The 17,759-nt window shown below is 35.5% G+C and overlaps 2 protein-coding genes across 5 annotated transcripts in view; one reads left to right on the forward strand and one right to left on the reverse strand.

Annotated features, from left to right (window-relative positions):
- Positions 1 to 4,775: 4,775 nt before the first annotated feature.
- abt1 (activator of basal transcription 1) lies at positions 4,776 to 7,594 on the forward strand. Its single transcript, XM_059523260.1, has 3 exons — positions 4,776 to 5,468; positions 6,359 to 6,534; positions 6,967 to 7,594. Exons 1-3 carry the CDS (start codon positions 5,129 to 5,131, stop codon positions 7,345 to 7,347), a joined length of 897 nt encoding a protein of 298 aa, XP_059379243.1. The 5' UTR covers positions 4,776 to 5,128; the 3' UTR covers positions 7,348 to 7,594.
- A 4,934-nt stretch (positions 7,595 to 12,528) lies between these two features.
- The window catches only part of comta (catechol-O-methyltransferase a), a 51,836-nt gene continuing 46,605 nt past the window's right edge, over positions 12,529 to 17,759 (reverse strand). For all 4 annotated transcript variants that reach the window (XM_059523266.1, XM_059523268.1, XM_059523267.1 and 1 more), the window contains 4 exons: positions 16,827 to 16,944; positions 15,269 to 15,462; positions 14,600 to 14,731; positions 12,529 to 12,990 (listed from right to left, as the gene is read on the reverse strand). In XM_059523266.1, coding sequence (XP_059379249.1) covers positions 12,811 to 12,990; positions 14,600 to 14,731; positions 15,269 to 15,462; positions 16,827 to 16,944 — 624 coding nt within the window. In that variant the 3' untranslated portion in view covers positions 12,529 to 12,810. The remainder of the gene's footprint in view (positions 12,991 to 14,599; positions 14,732 to 15,268; positions 15,463 to 16,826; positions 16,945 to 17,759) is intronic.

Here is a 17,759-nt window from a genome sequence, read left to right on the forward strand (position 1 = left end):
ACAATTAAAACATTAGGATGATTAAACATTTTAAATAAATAAATATACATTTAATGGTACATCTTTTTATGGTACTTACCTTACATTCAAACTTGAATTGCAGTTTTGTATCATGTTTGCTACCTCATTTTCAAATTCGGGAATGGATTATAAATTATTCTTAATTAAATTCTGAAGGACACAGCCCTCGTGTATACAGTATTTGTATTTTCTTCAGCTTACAGTGATTTCAACAGATATGACATGTTTCTGGATCAACATCCTTGTTGGTTTTGTAAATACACACCAACCTGTCATTTCACTTTGATTGTAGGGGTGGTTTTAGGATTATGTGATTGTGTGATTTTCACAATGAACCTATAGTTTTTATTCTTTCATTTAAAAACGTATCTTTGTATTTGCCCCGCCATACATGAAAATCAGCTTAAAAATGGACAGGATCTTGATGCCTATGGACCAGGACCTGGTGTTAATTGACAAGGAGGATTAGAGAGAGCAGCTAATCACTTAGCTCTCTGGTATCCCATAGGCTGTGGATTCTCATTCTCTGCAGTTGTTTTTACCAAACTTTCAATGCTCAAATGTTGTTCATTCATTCATACTGCATTCTGTGCTTGTGGAACTTTAAAGGGAAGGCTTGGATAACCCACAACAGGATCGCATGAACACTGGCCAGGTGTTACAAAGCTCCACGTGTTGTGGAAGCAAATGTTTCATCTGCATCTAGAAATGCCAACCTCACTCATTGCTTGCCATGGTGGAAATGATCATTGCATATCATATTCACTTTGAGCAGTGATCACATTTAGTGATCATCATCCAAACATGCAGAGCTTTAAAACACTGTGCCGTTTTATTTTGCATCTTTGAACTAACTTTACTCTGACTTTATTGGGGCAGCTGCTTGTTATGTTAAAAATGTTGTCCTTACAGAGGCAGTCAAAGGTTTGGAATAATTTAATACAATTTATAATGTTTTTTTTTAAGAAGTCTCTTATGCAAAATACAGTAAAAAAAAATATAATAATAATATTATGAAATAATATTACAATTGAAAAATTACTGTATTCTAAAAAATGTATTCCTGTGATAGCAAAGCTGAAATTTGCAAAAAATAATAATTCAGGAAGGACACATTAATTTTTTCACAGTGGAAACTTCCATTAGACCTGTCATTTTTGCCAACAAACAAAGCAATTATTACAATTATTACTCACACACACAGAACTATTTTAATTTAAGATTTTCTGCATATTTCGCTCATGTGGAATCAAGGGGGGTAGAATTTAGTAGGGACGCTAAGGAAATTTCCCTTCCATTATCCAGCTAACTAAATTGTCCATCGTTGTAATGTCGGCCGCGTCTGAAATAGATCATACCATTTATATCACCTGAGAAGTTAATTTACATGTGCACTTTCAAGGATGCACATTTAAAGGGATAGTTCAATTTCAAATTAAATTTTGATATGTTTTAGCTTACTTCAAGGGCATCCAAGATGTAGGTGTCTTTGTTTCCATAGTAGTTTCCATTTTGATATTTTTAGGTCAAACCGTTCTTGTCTGTGACTCTCATAATGCAGGTCTATGGTCACCACCTCAAAGAGCATGCACAGAGGAGTCCAAATTAAACAATTCCCCATCGTAAGTACACATTGATGACCTAAGACACAAAACGAGCGGTTTGTGTAAGAAAACGAACAGTATTTCTATCGTTTTTACCTCTTGTACACAACCACATCCAACTGATCTGATCTTTCTGGTGTGTGACATGTGCGCGCGTTCTGGCTTAGTCTGCGCAAGTGCCGGAAAGCGCAGGAAGTGATCTCTCGTGCGTGTACATCACTCATTGTTTACTGTTTACCATACGATACGCCAACAATCTGCACTGTCTGAAATATAATGCAGTAATTGTAATGAATTAATTGGTTTATAATGCACCCTATAATCGTTGCGATAATAATAAAAATACAACCCATTACTCACTCTATTGACAGCATGCCACTGGGTCCCTCTGGCATTGGACATCGCCTCCAGTTTATACGTGGCAAACTAAACACAACATGCAAAACGCTGCGACTCAACAGCAGAGAAAACTCAGGATCTTCAGTCAGGCAGGTGTGTGATGCGATACTGTCAATGTCCTCATCGTCGTCTTGTAGTTGTGGCTTTGCTATGTTCCATTCGTGACAACATATGCTCTCCACTTCTGTTGGCATCTCACAACACTTGCTACTAAAACACCCCAAATTTTGAAGAGATCTCTGTCTCTCTGAGGCTTGAAGACGTGCTGCTGCAGCGGATCGCTACGGAGTACTTGATCTGTGTATTCTGGTTCAAATAAATATGGTTGTGAAAAAAATTCAACGTTGTCTGTTGATATATCGAAATCGTCTTCCATTGTGATTTCCTGTACGTCTAAATATGTTTAGATCTTCACAGTAAAAGGTAAAACTTTCGAAATCTGTGTAAACAATGAGTGACGTACATGCAGAGGAGATCACTTTCGGCGCTTTCTGGCGCTTGCGCAGACTAAGCCAGAACACGCGCACGCGTCACACACCAGGAAGCATGTGCGCCCTCAAATCAGTTGGACGTGGTTGTGTACAAGAGGTAAAAACGATATATAAATACTGTTCGCTTTCTTACAAAAACCGCTCGTTTTGTGTCTTACGTCATCAATGTGTACTTACAATGGGGAATTGTTTAATTTGGACTCCTCTGTGCATGCTCTTTGAGGTGGTGACCATAGACATCCATTGTATGAGTCACAGACAAGAACGGTTTGACCTAAAAATATCAAAATGGAAACTTCTGTGGAAACAAAGACACCTACATCTTGGATGCCCTTGAGGTAAGCTAAAACATACCAAAATTTAATTTGAAAGTGAACCATCCCTTTAATACATGAGCAGAGTAACAACATATAAGGGAGCCAACATGTTTAAAACATACAGTACGTGCACAGTTCAGCTGAACAATAAAGTTTACCCTCTTTAACTTTGTTGTTTTGTGTTCATCTGCTTATTTAATTTGCTCTTTTTACATTGGCTGTCACTCTACATATAGACTCATACAATCAGACACAACAATAATTTCTCAAATATTTATTACAATATATAATGTTAAATGTAACATTCACTTCAATGGAATGAGATAACTGGATGCTTTCAATTGATTTCCTGTTGAACTGTCACCAACTGAACTGCACTGATCAAACTATTTAAAATCTTTTGAAGCTACAAACTTGATCATAATGAATAACGTTTCCATCTAACATACATTTTAAGGTGCAGCTCGTGCACAGGAAGTGTCTGATTTAAGGAGGAGATGGTGTCTTTCTTGCCTTAGTGATGATGCCATTTCAGATGAATCCCTTGAGCTTGTTGCCCTGGTGTTTGGGGTTAAATTTGAATAGACAGATGTACCAGAGCCAGAACTGCTGCAGAGCTCTCTGTAAACCCAAGTCATCCTCTTCAATAATGCAGGAACCCACATGTGATGGGCACATGGCCATGAATACAGGAGAGGGATCCTGCTGAGAGGAACACACTCCTGGGATAATGGTGGACGGGTGCGTCTTTACTCTCTTTGAATGCTTCTAAACGTCCCTCTGTTTTCATATTGCCATTATTTAAAAGCTCTTTATTTTTACCAGCTATGCCGTAATTCATTTTTGATGATTTGTTTGAAGATTGCAGTGGTGGAAAGATAGATTAGTAGAGAAGACCTCTTGCTGTTTTTTTTCTTCATAAACTGAGGCTCATAAAAAATAACTTTTTTGGTATAGGAAACATTTACATGTTCCAGCAGTAATGACACCATTAAATGCATTATATTTCATAGCTATTGTTTCAATTGAACCCAACCCACAGTTCAATGTTTGCATGCTCACCTTCAGAACCTCAAACTACTTCAATGTTAAAAACACATTGAAACAAACATCAAGCTTTTAAGAGCAGAAACTTCAAACTCATTTTCCTTTAAATGTTAATGAGCTTAGCTGTCCCCGCCCCTCTCTTCCAAGCCACTCTCTGAGGGACTGTTTACTTTAGCAACATTCATCATAAGACTTGCTAATTAGCACATTATTAGGAAAGACGATTTAAAAAGATTAATTTAAAAACATTATATTCAATTCTTCTGTAGGTACATAGCCAAATGCGACTGTCAATCAAACTATGGTGGGAGTGGCCTGTTTTTGTCACACGGACAGGCTTCTGAGATCTGCTGGATTTGAGAAAGTTGTAAAGATTTTATTAGATAAAAAAAAACACTGGGTGGATTTTTATCATTATAGGGTGGTTGTGTAAACACACTGCCAACACACATTTCAGCTCAAACTACTTGTAAAATTGCCTGTAGCATCGGATGACCCCTTTAAGTTTGTCTTGAGCTTTTTATCTAGTTAAAGAAATCATGTAATGTGTTACATTTGTGTTGCAATACATAACTGGCCTTTATGAGGACTTCTAAGTACTACATAACATCCTGCAGTTTGTGCTTAAAGATGTGGGTTATGTTTTAACAAACTGCAGATTATAATGCGAGTGTTGCCTTAAACGTGAGATAGCTCAAATTGCCCGGGTTCAAATAGTTCCTTGTGTTTTGTCGCCCTCTAATGTTCAGTATGAATACTACTTTAGTGCTTTAAATAATTGTCAAATTCCTATATCACTATCTGATATATATTAAATTCAGACAGGGTTATAATATTATATAATGTTATCCTAAGAAAATGTGGTACATTCAGCCAATAACAAAAATAATTATATCATATTATACAATGAATGTTAGAGCGCGTTGTAAAAAGAGTTCTGTCTCTTTAAGAAAGTCCGAGGCTGTCTTCTTGACGCTTGCTTTTGACGTCAGAACCACTCGCCGTGCCACATGTGTCGAAGGAGTCGATTTGTTTGTAGAATTTCCCCCCAAACATCTTGGAATGGACATATAACTTTATGGATAAAGATAATATTTTACATGGAAATATACTGTTCACTCTTACAAAGTAAGAATCACATGAAATGAAAGTGTTTTGCGGTCAGTGCTTTAAAGAGTAACGTGAGTGGATCGCCGCTGAGTGAACGTTTTAGTCTCATTTTAGTCTCTGATAGCTGTCACATCTAATTATGGCTCTTCTGGAGAATAATGAAGTTACAGCAGACCTAGAAACACAACCCATGGTCGATGAAGAAGAGTTGAATGACTCTAAACGAGAGGAAGATGAGAAGCAGGAGGAGAATGCAGGCGATGCTGAGCAGGAGATGAACTGTGAAGATGACAGTGCTGATGGTGAAGCTCTTGATCTGGATATAAATGAAGAAGATGACTCTGAGAAACCAAAGGGCAAGAAATGTATCCCTGGTATCGTGTATTTGGGACACATTCCTCCGAGGATGAGACCAAAACACATGCGGACTATGCTGAGTGTGTACGGAGAGATCGGGAGGATCTTCCTTCAGCCTGAAGGTAAAACTACAGTCCTGTACAATTTTGTTTATATTATTGGAATAAACATTACATTTAATTATATATATATATATATATATATATATATATATATATATATATATATATATATATATATATATATATATATATATAAGAATTTTTTTATTTGTATTTTTTTGGTTTTAGTCGATGTCCATTAGCTCTGGGGTCATCTATATATGAGTGTACTTCATAATAATTAAATAAGTAATAAATTGAAGCAGACTAACATTTAACAGATTAAGTCTCTTATTCTTACCAATGCTACATTTATTTTATCGGAATTACAATAAACGGTAATTTTGTGTAATTTTGAATTGTTTTATTATATTTTAAAATGCAATTTATTCCTGTGATGCCAATCTAAATTTTCAGCGTCATTACTAAAGTCTTCAGTGTCACATGATCCTTAATTTTTGCAGCTCAAGAAACGTTTCTTATTTATAATGGATGTGGAAAACAGTTGTGCTGCTTAATGCTGTTGAAACCGGGATGCACAAGCAGCTCAAAGGTTTTGGGTAAATAAGCTTTTGACCAGCAGGCATGCATTGACATTAAAAGATTTCTGTTTTAAATAAAATTCTTTCTCTTCATCAAAGAATCCTGTAGAAGTATCCTAACACAGAAAAATAAGCAGCAAAACCTGTTTTGCATCATTCATAATATTAAAGACCATTATTAATAATTGAGGTACAGTTATAATTGATAATAACTGAGCAGCAAATCAGCATATTATTAGACTGATTTCTGAATCATGTGACACTGAAGAGTGGAGTAATGATGCTGAAAATCCCCCCCAAAATTATACCTTGTGCATGTTTTCATGTTTGATCAACTTCCCATATACATATTTTTTGTGACTCTTCTAGATCGTTGTGTGAAAAGGAAGAAAAAGAAAGCAGGAAGCAATTCATCCAGTTTCACGGAGGGCTGGGTGGAATTCAGAGACAAGCGCATTGCTAAAAGAGTCGCAGCCAGTCTGCACAACACACCAATGGCCAACAAGAAGAGGAGTCGCTTCAGCAGTGACCTGTGGTCCATGAAGGTACATCATACAGATACACTACTATTGAAAATCTGGGGTCAGCAAATGAGATATATATATATAAAAATTTAAAGAATTGAACACTTATTCAGCAAGGATGAATTAAATTGATTAAAAGTGAATATAAGAATGATTTCTAAATGATCATGTGACACTGAAGACTGGAGTTATGATGCTGAAAATTCAGCTTTGATCACAGGAATAAATTACAATTTAAAAAAAATAGTTTTAAATTGAAATATTTCACAATATTACTGTTTTTACTGTATTTTTCATCAAATAAATGCAACCTTGGTGAGCACAAGAGATTTCTTTCAAAAACATTTTAAAATATGACCAATCCCCAAATTTTTTTAGTACCTGCCTTAAACAATGTAAAATGCATCATGTATAAAGCTGTATAGTTACTTTTTCTCTCTCTTTTTTATGAAGTACCTGCACAGGTTCCAGTGGTGCCATCTCAGCGAACGATTGGCTTACGAGCAGACAGTGTATCATCAGCGTATGAGAACAGAAATATCCCAGGCCAAGAAGGAGACTAACTTCTACCTGGCTAGTGTGGAAAAGAGCCAGAGGCTGGAGAGTCTAAGGAAGAAGAAGGAGAAGAAGGGAGAGGTCATAGAGGAGAAGACGTGGGACTACAAACAGCGACCTACAGAAGAAGAGATCCACCTGAAACGCTTTAAGAATAAAGGCTTGTCCAAGAAGAACCTCCAGAAGGCACAAGAGAAGAGCAAAACCATCCAGGACAAAGCTCAGTCTAACGTTTCACTCCTGGCCAAGATCTTCAGTAGTGGAAGGGCTCAGGACTGATGTTTTGGGGAATCGCTTATTTTTTTTGTATTTCTGTACATGCTTTTCAACATACAATCTTTCAACACATCGACACAGAACTTATGTAGACCTCATGTAGATTGTTCTGATTGACTGTTTCATACATTCAGAATAAAAACACTGCACGACTCTACTTCTATTTCTATCAATTTTCCCATGAAAAGAGGCTTAACATCTTCTGAAAGAGTAATGCATTGTTCATTCATTAAATAGTTCTCTAATTCTACCCCATGCCTGTTTTTTCTAATTTCTTTAATGACTTTTAGTCATTTGAACATAGAAGCTGTCATTAGGTGAGTTTTTGGGATTCAAATTAATGATTAATGTTATTATCATATAAAATTGTCCTATGTAGTAATGAATCTCAAATTGTATTTTATTTAATACAATACCAGTATAAACACTTCTTCAGTATTTTTTTTTCTCGTTTTTCAGGAAAAATTATAAATTCTAAAACAAGATATGTTTACTTAGAATAAAACTGACTTAAAGGTACAGGTTGTAGGACCTGCCACTAGAGAGCGCACTACCAAAACAATAACAATCGCGTGGTTTGATGACGCGAAGAAAAATGGGATTTGTTGTCTTCTACCCAAACGCTGACGGCCATCAATCAGACGGAAAGATAAATCATGGCTTTACCGCGAGTTCAACGATTTGCGCGAGTAGATTACATACAAAGTCAATGCAAAGATGCGATCAGACTATGGATCAGACGCGTCCTCGCGCGGGTCTAGAGACGCGATGCCGCGCGTTTGGCGTGAATGCCCTATAATACTAATCTTGTTATAATAGCATACGTTTTCTGTAAAGATACGAATCAAAACAACTCACCTGTCGAGTAAAACACAAGCGAGATGGGCATCTCTTTCTAGTTGAAGTTTGTCGCGAAATTACTTCCGCATTTGTGCACGACACTTGTCACGTAGTTTCTACGTCAGTAAAGGCGCGGTAACAAAGGGTAACTAACGTCATTGACTTTATTTTTCATAGTTCTTATTTTTGTTTTTATTAATGTTGTCATTTATCTCACTAAATGCCAGGGGTCTTCGTAATAGTGTTAAGAGAAAAGCATTATTTTTGTTTGCGAAACAATTCAAGTCAGACTTCGTCTATTTTCAAGAATCTCACTCTAATGAGGACGATTCTAACTTTTGGAGGTCTCAATGGGGAAATACTATATGGCTCTCACACGGAACAGAGCGGTCAGCTGGGGTAGCCTCTTTAAATAACAGGTTTAATGGAAATGTCTTGACCACAGAATGTGACCCAGGCGGTCACTTTATTTGCCAAGTTATTCAACACAATGACTCTACCTACTTAGTTTCTAATTTTTATGGGTACAATACCAAGAAAGAAAATGTGAACCTTTTGTTGTCAATTGAAAATATTTTTACAGGTTGGTTGGTTAGATTCCCAAATGCGCTTATATTGTTAGGAGGTGATTTTAACATTATTCTAGACGGTTCTATAGATAAAAGTCCACCCTCTCAGCGTAACAATTCAGACTCATACTTTACTGACTTTATAAGAAGATTTAAACTGATAGATATATGGAGAGAGAAGAATCCTAATAGCAGATTGTATACCTGGAGCAATAAATCAGGCTCTAGGCAATCACGACTGGACTATTGGCTTATATCTGACAGTTTAAACAAGGATTATGTTGATGTTAGCATCTGCCCTACTCCCTTAACTGATCATAAAGCCATATGCATATCTCTTAATATCTCAGCTGGTTCTACACTTACCACACACTCAAGTTATTGGAAGCTTAACTGTTCTGCACTGCAAAATGAGGTAGTCCAATATAAAATTAAGGATATGATTTCACTTTATTGGTCTAAAGCAAACAAAGAAAACTGTTTCGGGCTTAACTGGGACCTGCTCAAATATGAGATAGGAAAATATTTAAAAAAGGTTGGTGCTGAAACAGTCAAAGCTAGGAAAGCGGAGGAGTTAAAGATTGTCTCTAATATAACAAATTTATCTTGCAGAGAATTTGACTCTTTAACAAAGGAGGAAAAAGAAGAGTTATCTTACTCACAAATCAAACTTGATGAAATGTATCAGCAAAAAGCAAAGGGTGCCTTTATCAGGTCTCGCTCTAAGTGGTTAGAAGAAGGCGAACAAAACTCTCGTTATTTCTTTAGTCTAGAGAAATATCGTTCCACTAACAACAGTATCAGTAAGTTAAATATTAATGGAGCTATCACTGAAGATCATCGTAAAATATCAGTTTTGTTCAAAATTTTATAAAGGCTTGTATAGCTCTCAATTTAGCCCAACTGTGTCTGATAATTTTTTTAACTCCCTTTCAGTGAAAATGATAAGTGAAGTGGATAGAGAGCTGTGTGACATGCCTATATCACTTGAAGAAGTACAGCAAGCTATAAACCAACTAAAAAATAACAAATCGCCTGGGTGTGACGGGCTATCCTCCGAATTTTATAAATCCTTTATCGCTGAACTGTCCCCTTTTTTATTAAAAGTCTTCATAGAATCCATTGAAAACGAATGCCTCCCCACCTCTCTGACCCAAGGAATAACAGTCCTAATTCCTAAACCAAACAAGGACAAATTATTTTTAGATAATTGGCGCCCAATTTGTTTGCTTAACAACGATTATAAAATCTTAGCTCTCTTATTGGCTAGAAGATTACGGTCTGTTCTGGACTCCATCATAGACGAAACACAATCAGGCTTTATGAACAAAAGGCATATAGGAAATAACATTAGGCTCATTTTAGATATTTTAGATTACCCAGAAATGGTAGAGGAGGGTGGGCTCATGCTGTTTGTAGATTTCTACAAAGCATTTGACACCGTTGAGCATCCATTCATTTTACAGTCCCTTAAAAAATTCGGTTTTGGTGAGTTTTTTTCCTCCGCTATTAAAAGTCTTTATAACAATAGTAATAGCTCAATTAGACTAACAGGTGGTATGTCCCCCAGGTTCAATGTTTCTAGAGGCATCCGACAAGGGTGCCCAGCTTCGCCATACCTCTTCCTACTGGTAGCCCAGCTTTTGTCTGATCACATTAAATCAAGTAAGATAAACGGCATCAATATATTAGGTAGAGAACTTATTATATCTCAACTGGCGGACGATACCACTCTCTTTCTTAGAGATGAAAATCAAGTTTCTGGTGCAATAAATATCATAGAAAAATTTTCCATGGCCTCTGGCTTAAGGCTGAATATCAATAAGTGTGAAATCATGTCTATTAAGGACTGCATGAAATCTTCCATTTGTAGTATCCCAGTCAAGAGTGAACTTGTTCACTTAGGTATCACAATTACCAAGGACCAACAAAAAAGGACTTTATTGAACTTTAACCGGATTATTCAAAGAACCAGAAAAAAGCTGAACCAGTGGCTGTTACGGGATCTCTCCCTCAGAGGTAGAACCCTACTGTCTAAGGCAGAAGGTTTATCATGGTTAACATATCCAGCTCTATCTCTGTATGTGGACAAAAAACATATTACTGAGATTGACAAGCTACTTTTTAATTTCTTATGGAGAAATAGAACTCATCATGTGAAGAAGTCTGTTCTAACAAATGACTATGAAAAGGGTGGATTAAACTTTATCGATTTCTGTTCTCTTAATAATACGTTTAAAGTAAATTGGTTGAAACATTTCTTTAAAAATCCTAATTCTATTTGGAATGTCATACCATATCATATTCTGTCAAAACTGGGTGGGCTGAGTTATTTCTTAACCTGTAATTATAATATTGATAAAGTCCCGATAAAAATGGCATCCTTTCACCGCCAGGCCTTCCTTTCATGGTCTCTTATTTTTAAACACAATTTTTCACCCAACAAATATTACATATGGAACAACAAAGACATACTGTTTAAAAACAAATCTTTATTTATTGATTACTGGTTTAATAATAACATTATTTTTGTTGACCAATTATTTAACAGGGATGGTTGTCTTTACTCTTATAGTGAGTTTCTAGAAGAATACAAAATTCCTGTGTCTCCTGGAGATTATGCCAAAGTCTTTGGAGCAATTTCTTCTGGTGTCTGCATGTTATATAGAGCTCAACCCAGATTGGACACTCAACAACTAACTTTGTTATCGCTGACTGACACTTCAGTTGGTAAGATTTGTTTTTCTTGTAACAATGGTAAGAACAATAAACTAATTAGATCCCTGTTCAAAACAGAAATTATCACAGTCCCATATGTGGTTCCATACTGGAATAAATTTGTGCAAAACATTGACTGGAAGAAGGTCTGGCTCTTACCCAACCAATATTTGCTGACCAACAAAATTAGAGAAATATCATTTAAAATAATTCATAAGTTTTACCCGTCTAATGATTATATTGTTAAAAAATTTAAAAAAGACATTGATGTAATATGCACTTTCTGCTCTATGAGTATTGAAACAGTTACCCATTTGTTTTGGCACTGCCCTTTTGTCCAGAGTTTTTGGTCTGATATTTGTAATTTTATTGCAGAAAAAATTGAGAAAGATTTCAAGTTGTTTTGGAAGGATGTTCTTTTTGGCCTTTATGACCTCTACAGAACTAAGACTAGGCCTAATGAAACTTTCATTATTAATCTCATTATTCTCTTGGCAAAGTTTTACATTCATAAATGTAAGTTTGCGCATTCCAAAACATCTTTTATTGCTTTTAACATTGAGGTCAAGCAATATGTCAACACGATTAGGTATTCGCTTAATCAAAAGGCAACAAAAACTGTGAAGGTGTGTAAACAATTTAATATATTTTTGTAAATCTGTACTTCCCCTGGCAAGTTGTGATGATGTGAGTCTTTGTTTATTTTTATTTTTCTATGTTAAAATACTTGCAATGTTGGATACTGCACAATATGTCATTTTTAAATGGAGAGGAACGCTCATGTAAACTGTGCAATTGTTGAATAAAAAAAAAAAAATAAAAAAAACTAACATCATTGACGGGACTGCACTGCCCCGTGTCACTGTTTATAATGAGAATTTTCTCATGATTTACAAGTAGTTGAAAACATAAGAGATATTGATAGTAATCAGCTGGACAAAATATATAACACTAGCCTAGTGGTTTTTGGATATTTTACTGCAAATATCTTTCTGAAAAATGTGTCATAATTATATGTAAAAAGAAAAAAAAATTACCATTGCCAGTCATTATTTCTTATTTTAAGCAAAAATTAAATTTGTATAAATTTTCTTGACAATAGGACTAAATATTTGATGTCTTTTTGCTTTTAAGTAAATGTATCTTAATTACAAATATTTGTAATGAAAAAACAAGAAAAAATACTGCCGGAAAAAAAATACATTGTGAATTTTTTTATTAGGAAAACAACATGATTTTTTAAGAGATTGAATTTCTTAGCTTTATCAAACAATACAATGACAATGTTCTTTTTCTCTTGTGCTGTCCCTGATTAACAAAATTATTTGTTCATTCTTTCTCATCCTAAGAAGACTGATTTCTCCAGGCCATCTTCTGCTTTGGTGTACTCCAGGTTGGACTTGTAGTATCGGCTTTCATAGCGTGGGCTGTTCCTCACATATTTCAAGTATTCCGGGGCTCCAGGACAAATTACATTGTCGGCCAACAGGACAGTGCCTTTTTTCAGTAGACCACAGTCCTACAATATTATAAAATAAATATGGTTTTAATTTTTCATATGTTAGAACCATTTCTTGAGGGGTTAATGTAAGCAATACTCTGTGTGTTTGTGTGTGTACTTAAAGGGATAGTTCACTTTCAAATTAAAATTTGATATGTTTTAGCTTACCTCAAGGACATCCAAGATGTAGGTTTCTTTGTTTCCTCAGTATTTCCCATTTTGATATTTTTAGGTCCAACCGTTCTTGTCTGTGACTCACATAATGGATGTCTATGGTCACCACCTCAAAGAGCATGCAAAGAGGAGTCAAAATTAAACAATTCCCCATCATAAGTACACATTGATGACCTAATACAAGAAACGAGCGGTTTGTGTAAGAAAACAAACAGTATTTATATATTTTTTACCTTTTGTACACAACCACGTCCAACTGATGTGAGTTCGCGAGTGCTTCCTGATATGACATGCGTGCGCGCTCTGGCTTTAGTCTGTGCAAGCGCGGAAAGCCCCAGATGTGATGTCTCGCGCATGCACATCACTCATTGTTTACCACACGCTACGCTTTCAATCTGCACTGTCTGAAATATAATGCAGTAATTGTAATAAATGAATGTTTATAATGCACCCTATAATCGTTGCGTTTATAATAAAAATACAACACATTACTCACTCTATTGACAGCGTGCCACTGGGTCCCTCTGGCATTGGACGTCGCCTCCAGTTTATACGTGGCAAACTAAACACAACGTGCAAAACGCTGCGTCTCAACAGCAGAGAAAACTCAGGATCTTCAGTCAGGCAGGCGTGTGATGTGATACTGTCAATGTCTTCGTCGTCATCTTGTAGTTGTTCCATTCGTGACAACATATGCTCTCTACTTCTGTTGGCATCTCACAACACTTGCTACTAAAACACCCCAAATTTTGAAGAGATCTCTGTCTATGAGGCTTGAAGACGTGCTGCTGCAGCGGATCGCTCCTGAGTACTTGGTCTGTGTATTCTGTTTCAAATAAATATGGTTGGGGAAAAAATTCAACGTTGTCTATGGATATATTGAAATCGTCTTCCATTGCAATTTCCTGTACGTCTAAATATGTTTAGATCTTCACAGTGAAAGGTAGTACTTCCGAAATCTGTGTAAACCATAGGCAGTAAGTGTAAACAATGAGTGATGTACACGCGCGAGAAAAAAAATAAAAAATGTACACGCGCTTTCCGCGCTTGCGCAGACTAAAGCCAGAGCGCGCGCGCACGTCTCATCGGGAAGCACTCGCGAACTCAGATCAGTTGGACGTGGTTGTGTACAAGAGGTAAAAACAATATAAATACTGTTCGTTTTCTTACACAATCCGCTCGTTTCGTGTATTAGGTCATCAATGTGTACTTACGATGGGGAATTGTTTAATTTTGACTCCTCTGTCCTCTGTGCACTCCTCTCCTCTTTGAGGTGGTGACCATAGACATCCATTATGTGAGTCACAGACAAGAACGGTTGGACCTAAAAATATCAAAATGGGAAATACTGAGGAAACAGAGAAACCTACATCTTGGATGTCCTTGAGGTAAGCTAAAACATACCATTGAAAATGTTGAAAATGAACTATCCCTTTAACCTTTGCCTTCCTACCTCAAGAAGTTTCGTATCTGGTACATAACTATCTTTCCAGTGGTCCAAAAACACGAAATCAAAGTATTTTATTCCAAATCGTTCCTTCATCTTGGGGATTAAATCACCAGAAGATCCCTCCACTAGAGTAACCTTTGAAAAACAGAACAAAGAAAGTGTTGTTACCTTTAAAATACTTATTTAGTCCTAAGCAACTGTATTCAGTTTTTGTGACTTTCGAGCCCCCTACAATTGTGTAAAGTGTAAAGTGTTAATTAAGTTTGCTCAAAATGTGTGGAAAAAGTACATATGTAGTGCACAAATAATATTTAAAATAACTAGCTTTTTTCATCAATGATGTAAATGACAATCCATGAGATGTTCTTTAATGACAAATTTGAGGAATGAACCAGAAGTAATATAAGCCATAAATTTATCATCCTATCAACTTGCAATCAGATAAAATTAGATTTTTATGATATATATATATATAATGCAATTCAATGGTAGTTTGATGCAATTTGCTGCAAGTTGTTAATACAAATTTATTTGACTATATTTTGCAAGAAAGTAACATTTCAGTCTTTCTACTTAAAAATGTCACATTTATTTTCATTAGTGAAAATTGTTTCAACAGCTACACCATTTTTTTTCTCAGTGTAACTAATGCATACCAGCTCTTTTTCTCACCTTGTCCTGAAGGCCGGCGTAGGCGATGATCTGACGAGAAACTTCAGCAAAGGCTGGGTTGAATTCGACTGTAATGAGTTTGGAGCCAGGGGACAGCAGTCGAGCGATCCGAACGGTGGAGTAGCCGCAGTACGTGCCGAGCTCCAGAACCATGCTGGGGTTTACCTCCATCAACACTGAATCCAGTATGAGCCCTTCAGAGAGACACACAATGCTCAACCAGAGGATAACTGAGGAAACGAATCAATGAAGTGGCTAATGACATCGTCGAAATATCATTAGAGCCTTTCTTCCCCATTAGCACCATCGTTTATTCATCGCATGACATTGAGCTGCTAATAGGGACAAGATCATACTGATGTTCATTGTTTGGTGTCATATAGTGGCTCACTGAATGTCACTGCATTAGAAAACATTAGCTAAAATTAGCATTATATAAAATATCTAATTAAAAAGATCAGTAAATGTCTAAACATTCTTAAATCAAGATATATTTACTTGAGAAGCAAAATTACATACAACACGATTTACAAAATAGCAATCTATAAAGTCTTTTTTTTTTTTATTGAGTAAGTTTTGGCTTAACATAAAAAAATTAGGCCAATGCACAAGATTTTTTTTAGGTTTGTGAAAAAAAAGATTACAAGACATATTTAAGTTTGGTTTAAATTTCTGAGTACAAACTGCTTCTATGCCAATTTTTTTGTTCAGTGTGGAATAAGAAAAATATTCTTGTTTTTCTTTTGAATTAAGTTTATTTTTCTTTACCAATTGCCAGATATTTTTCTTGTCCCATTTTATCACTGTTAAATAATAATGAACCATTGAAGAAAATCATTGTTGAGATAAAATAAACTTTAACTGAAATAAAATATAAAAAACTTATTTGATTTATAAAACAACATTTCTCATTTTCGTTTAGTTTAACTTAATGTACTAAAAATAAAAAAATATATAGTACTATATAGTAAAGTAATTTTGCCTCTCAAGTAAATGTTTGTACTGGGGGAAAAAATACTTTTTTTTTTTTACAAGAAAATTATTTTTGCAGTGTTTTTGCTCGGTGTCTTTAAATCACCCAGTGTTATGGTGATTTTTAGTGGATATATTAAGTCAGTTTCCCTTAAATATAAATCACTGACATGTTCCTTTAATGTCTGTCAACTATCATCAATCAAAATATAACTTTGTATACTGTATAAAACGGATCATTCTGGGAACACTTCTGAAATTAATCCATCCTCAGTCCCATAATGCATCAGTGCACCTACAGTAATTGCTGCTGTTGATTGTGTGGGACATTGGCTGTACATTGTGCACACTTGTATATGAAACTATAGTATGCATGTGTGCAGCCATGCAGAGAGCATATTGACCCACAGACAGGAGACTGCCATCACTTCTCATTCAGAGCAGCCAGCTATGAGCAGCCCCAAAGCCATTTACTCAAGAACAGAGAAGAGAGATACAGAGATAATAGAAGCAAAAAAATATCAAGCAAATGGTAAGAAAATTAGTAAGGGAGCAGAGTAGGAGGTGAGGGAATACAGGTTGCTACCTTTATCATCGCCCACGTTCATGGCCCATTCTTTGTGTCGGCAGTAATAGTCGATGGCTGAGATGACGCTCTGAGGGTCTCCTTTAGTAGAATTCTTCTGAACGGCTTTCAGCATGCGCTGCATTCACAGAAATCATCTATGATCAACAGTGTTCTTTAACAAAGCAACGCCAGAGAACAATAATTGAGAAATAAAGACATAACAGGAGGACCTTAATTACTCTGGCTTTCAAAAGAAGTTTTATTGGGTTTCTGCTATTGAAAAATCCTGTTTAATCATAAAAAATTTACTTTGGTTGTACCGTGGTACAGATGTTAGAAGGTAATACTGTGGTATTTTAATATATACAATGATAATGAAAGATTATCTTATGCATGTAGCATGGTTTTTATATACACCAATGTTCTTCAAATAATTTCTTTTGGACATAAAGTAAAAAAAAAAAGTAATCATCATAAAGAATTTCTTTACTAATACAAATGTTCTTAGTTATGATGAAAATAATGTAACAATACAATAATAATATATTGTTGAATAAATAACTTAAAGGTCTCATTTTCTTAATGAAAAAAAAAAGTAATAATAAATATGATGTTTAATAATAAATACATTGAGAAATAGATAGTTGCTGTTAAAGTGGAAATTTGTCTTTGGCTTCACTATACCACAAACAATGACATATACCACAACAACATCATAAAAACAACAAAAACATATATGCATACGAGCAATGTAAACGATCTAAAGCACATCTATGTTATACTTCAACATACACACACACACTCATATTCATGTCTCACCATTTAATATTCTAAAAGCAGTTAGCACAAATGACATCGTTTTACTTGTCCAATGTTTTCTATATCATTTCCTTGAAGGTAACAACTGAAATTGAGAGTGTAAGTGATGAGATGAATGCTCGGATCATATAA

This window comes from Carassius carassius, chromosome 34 (assembly GCF_963082965.1).
Source record: "Carassius carassius chromosome 34, fCarCar2.1, whole genome shotgun sequence".
Lineage (NCBI taxonomy): Eukaryota > Metazoa > Chordata > Actinopteri > Cypriniformes > Cyprinidae > Carassius > Carassius carassius.

Excerpts from the sequence above, each read along its gene's own strand:
- abt1 (XM_059523260.1), top strand. The coding sequence starts at position 5,129 with ATGGCTCTTCTGGAGAATAATGAAGTTACAGCAGACCTAGAAACACAA. Across the intron at positions 5,469-6,358 it reads GATCTTCCTTCAGCCTGAAG|ATCGTTGTGTGAAAAGGAAG; the intron begins GTAAAACTACAG and ends TGACTCTTCTAG. Across the intron at positions 6,535-6,966 it reads GTGACCTGTGGTCCATGAAG|TACCTGCACAGGTTCCAGTG; the intron begins GTACATCATACA and ends TTTTTTATGAAG.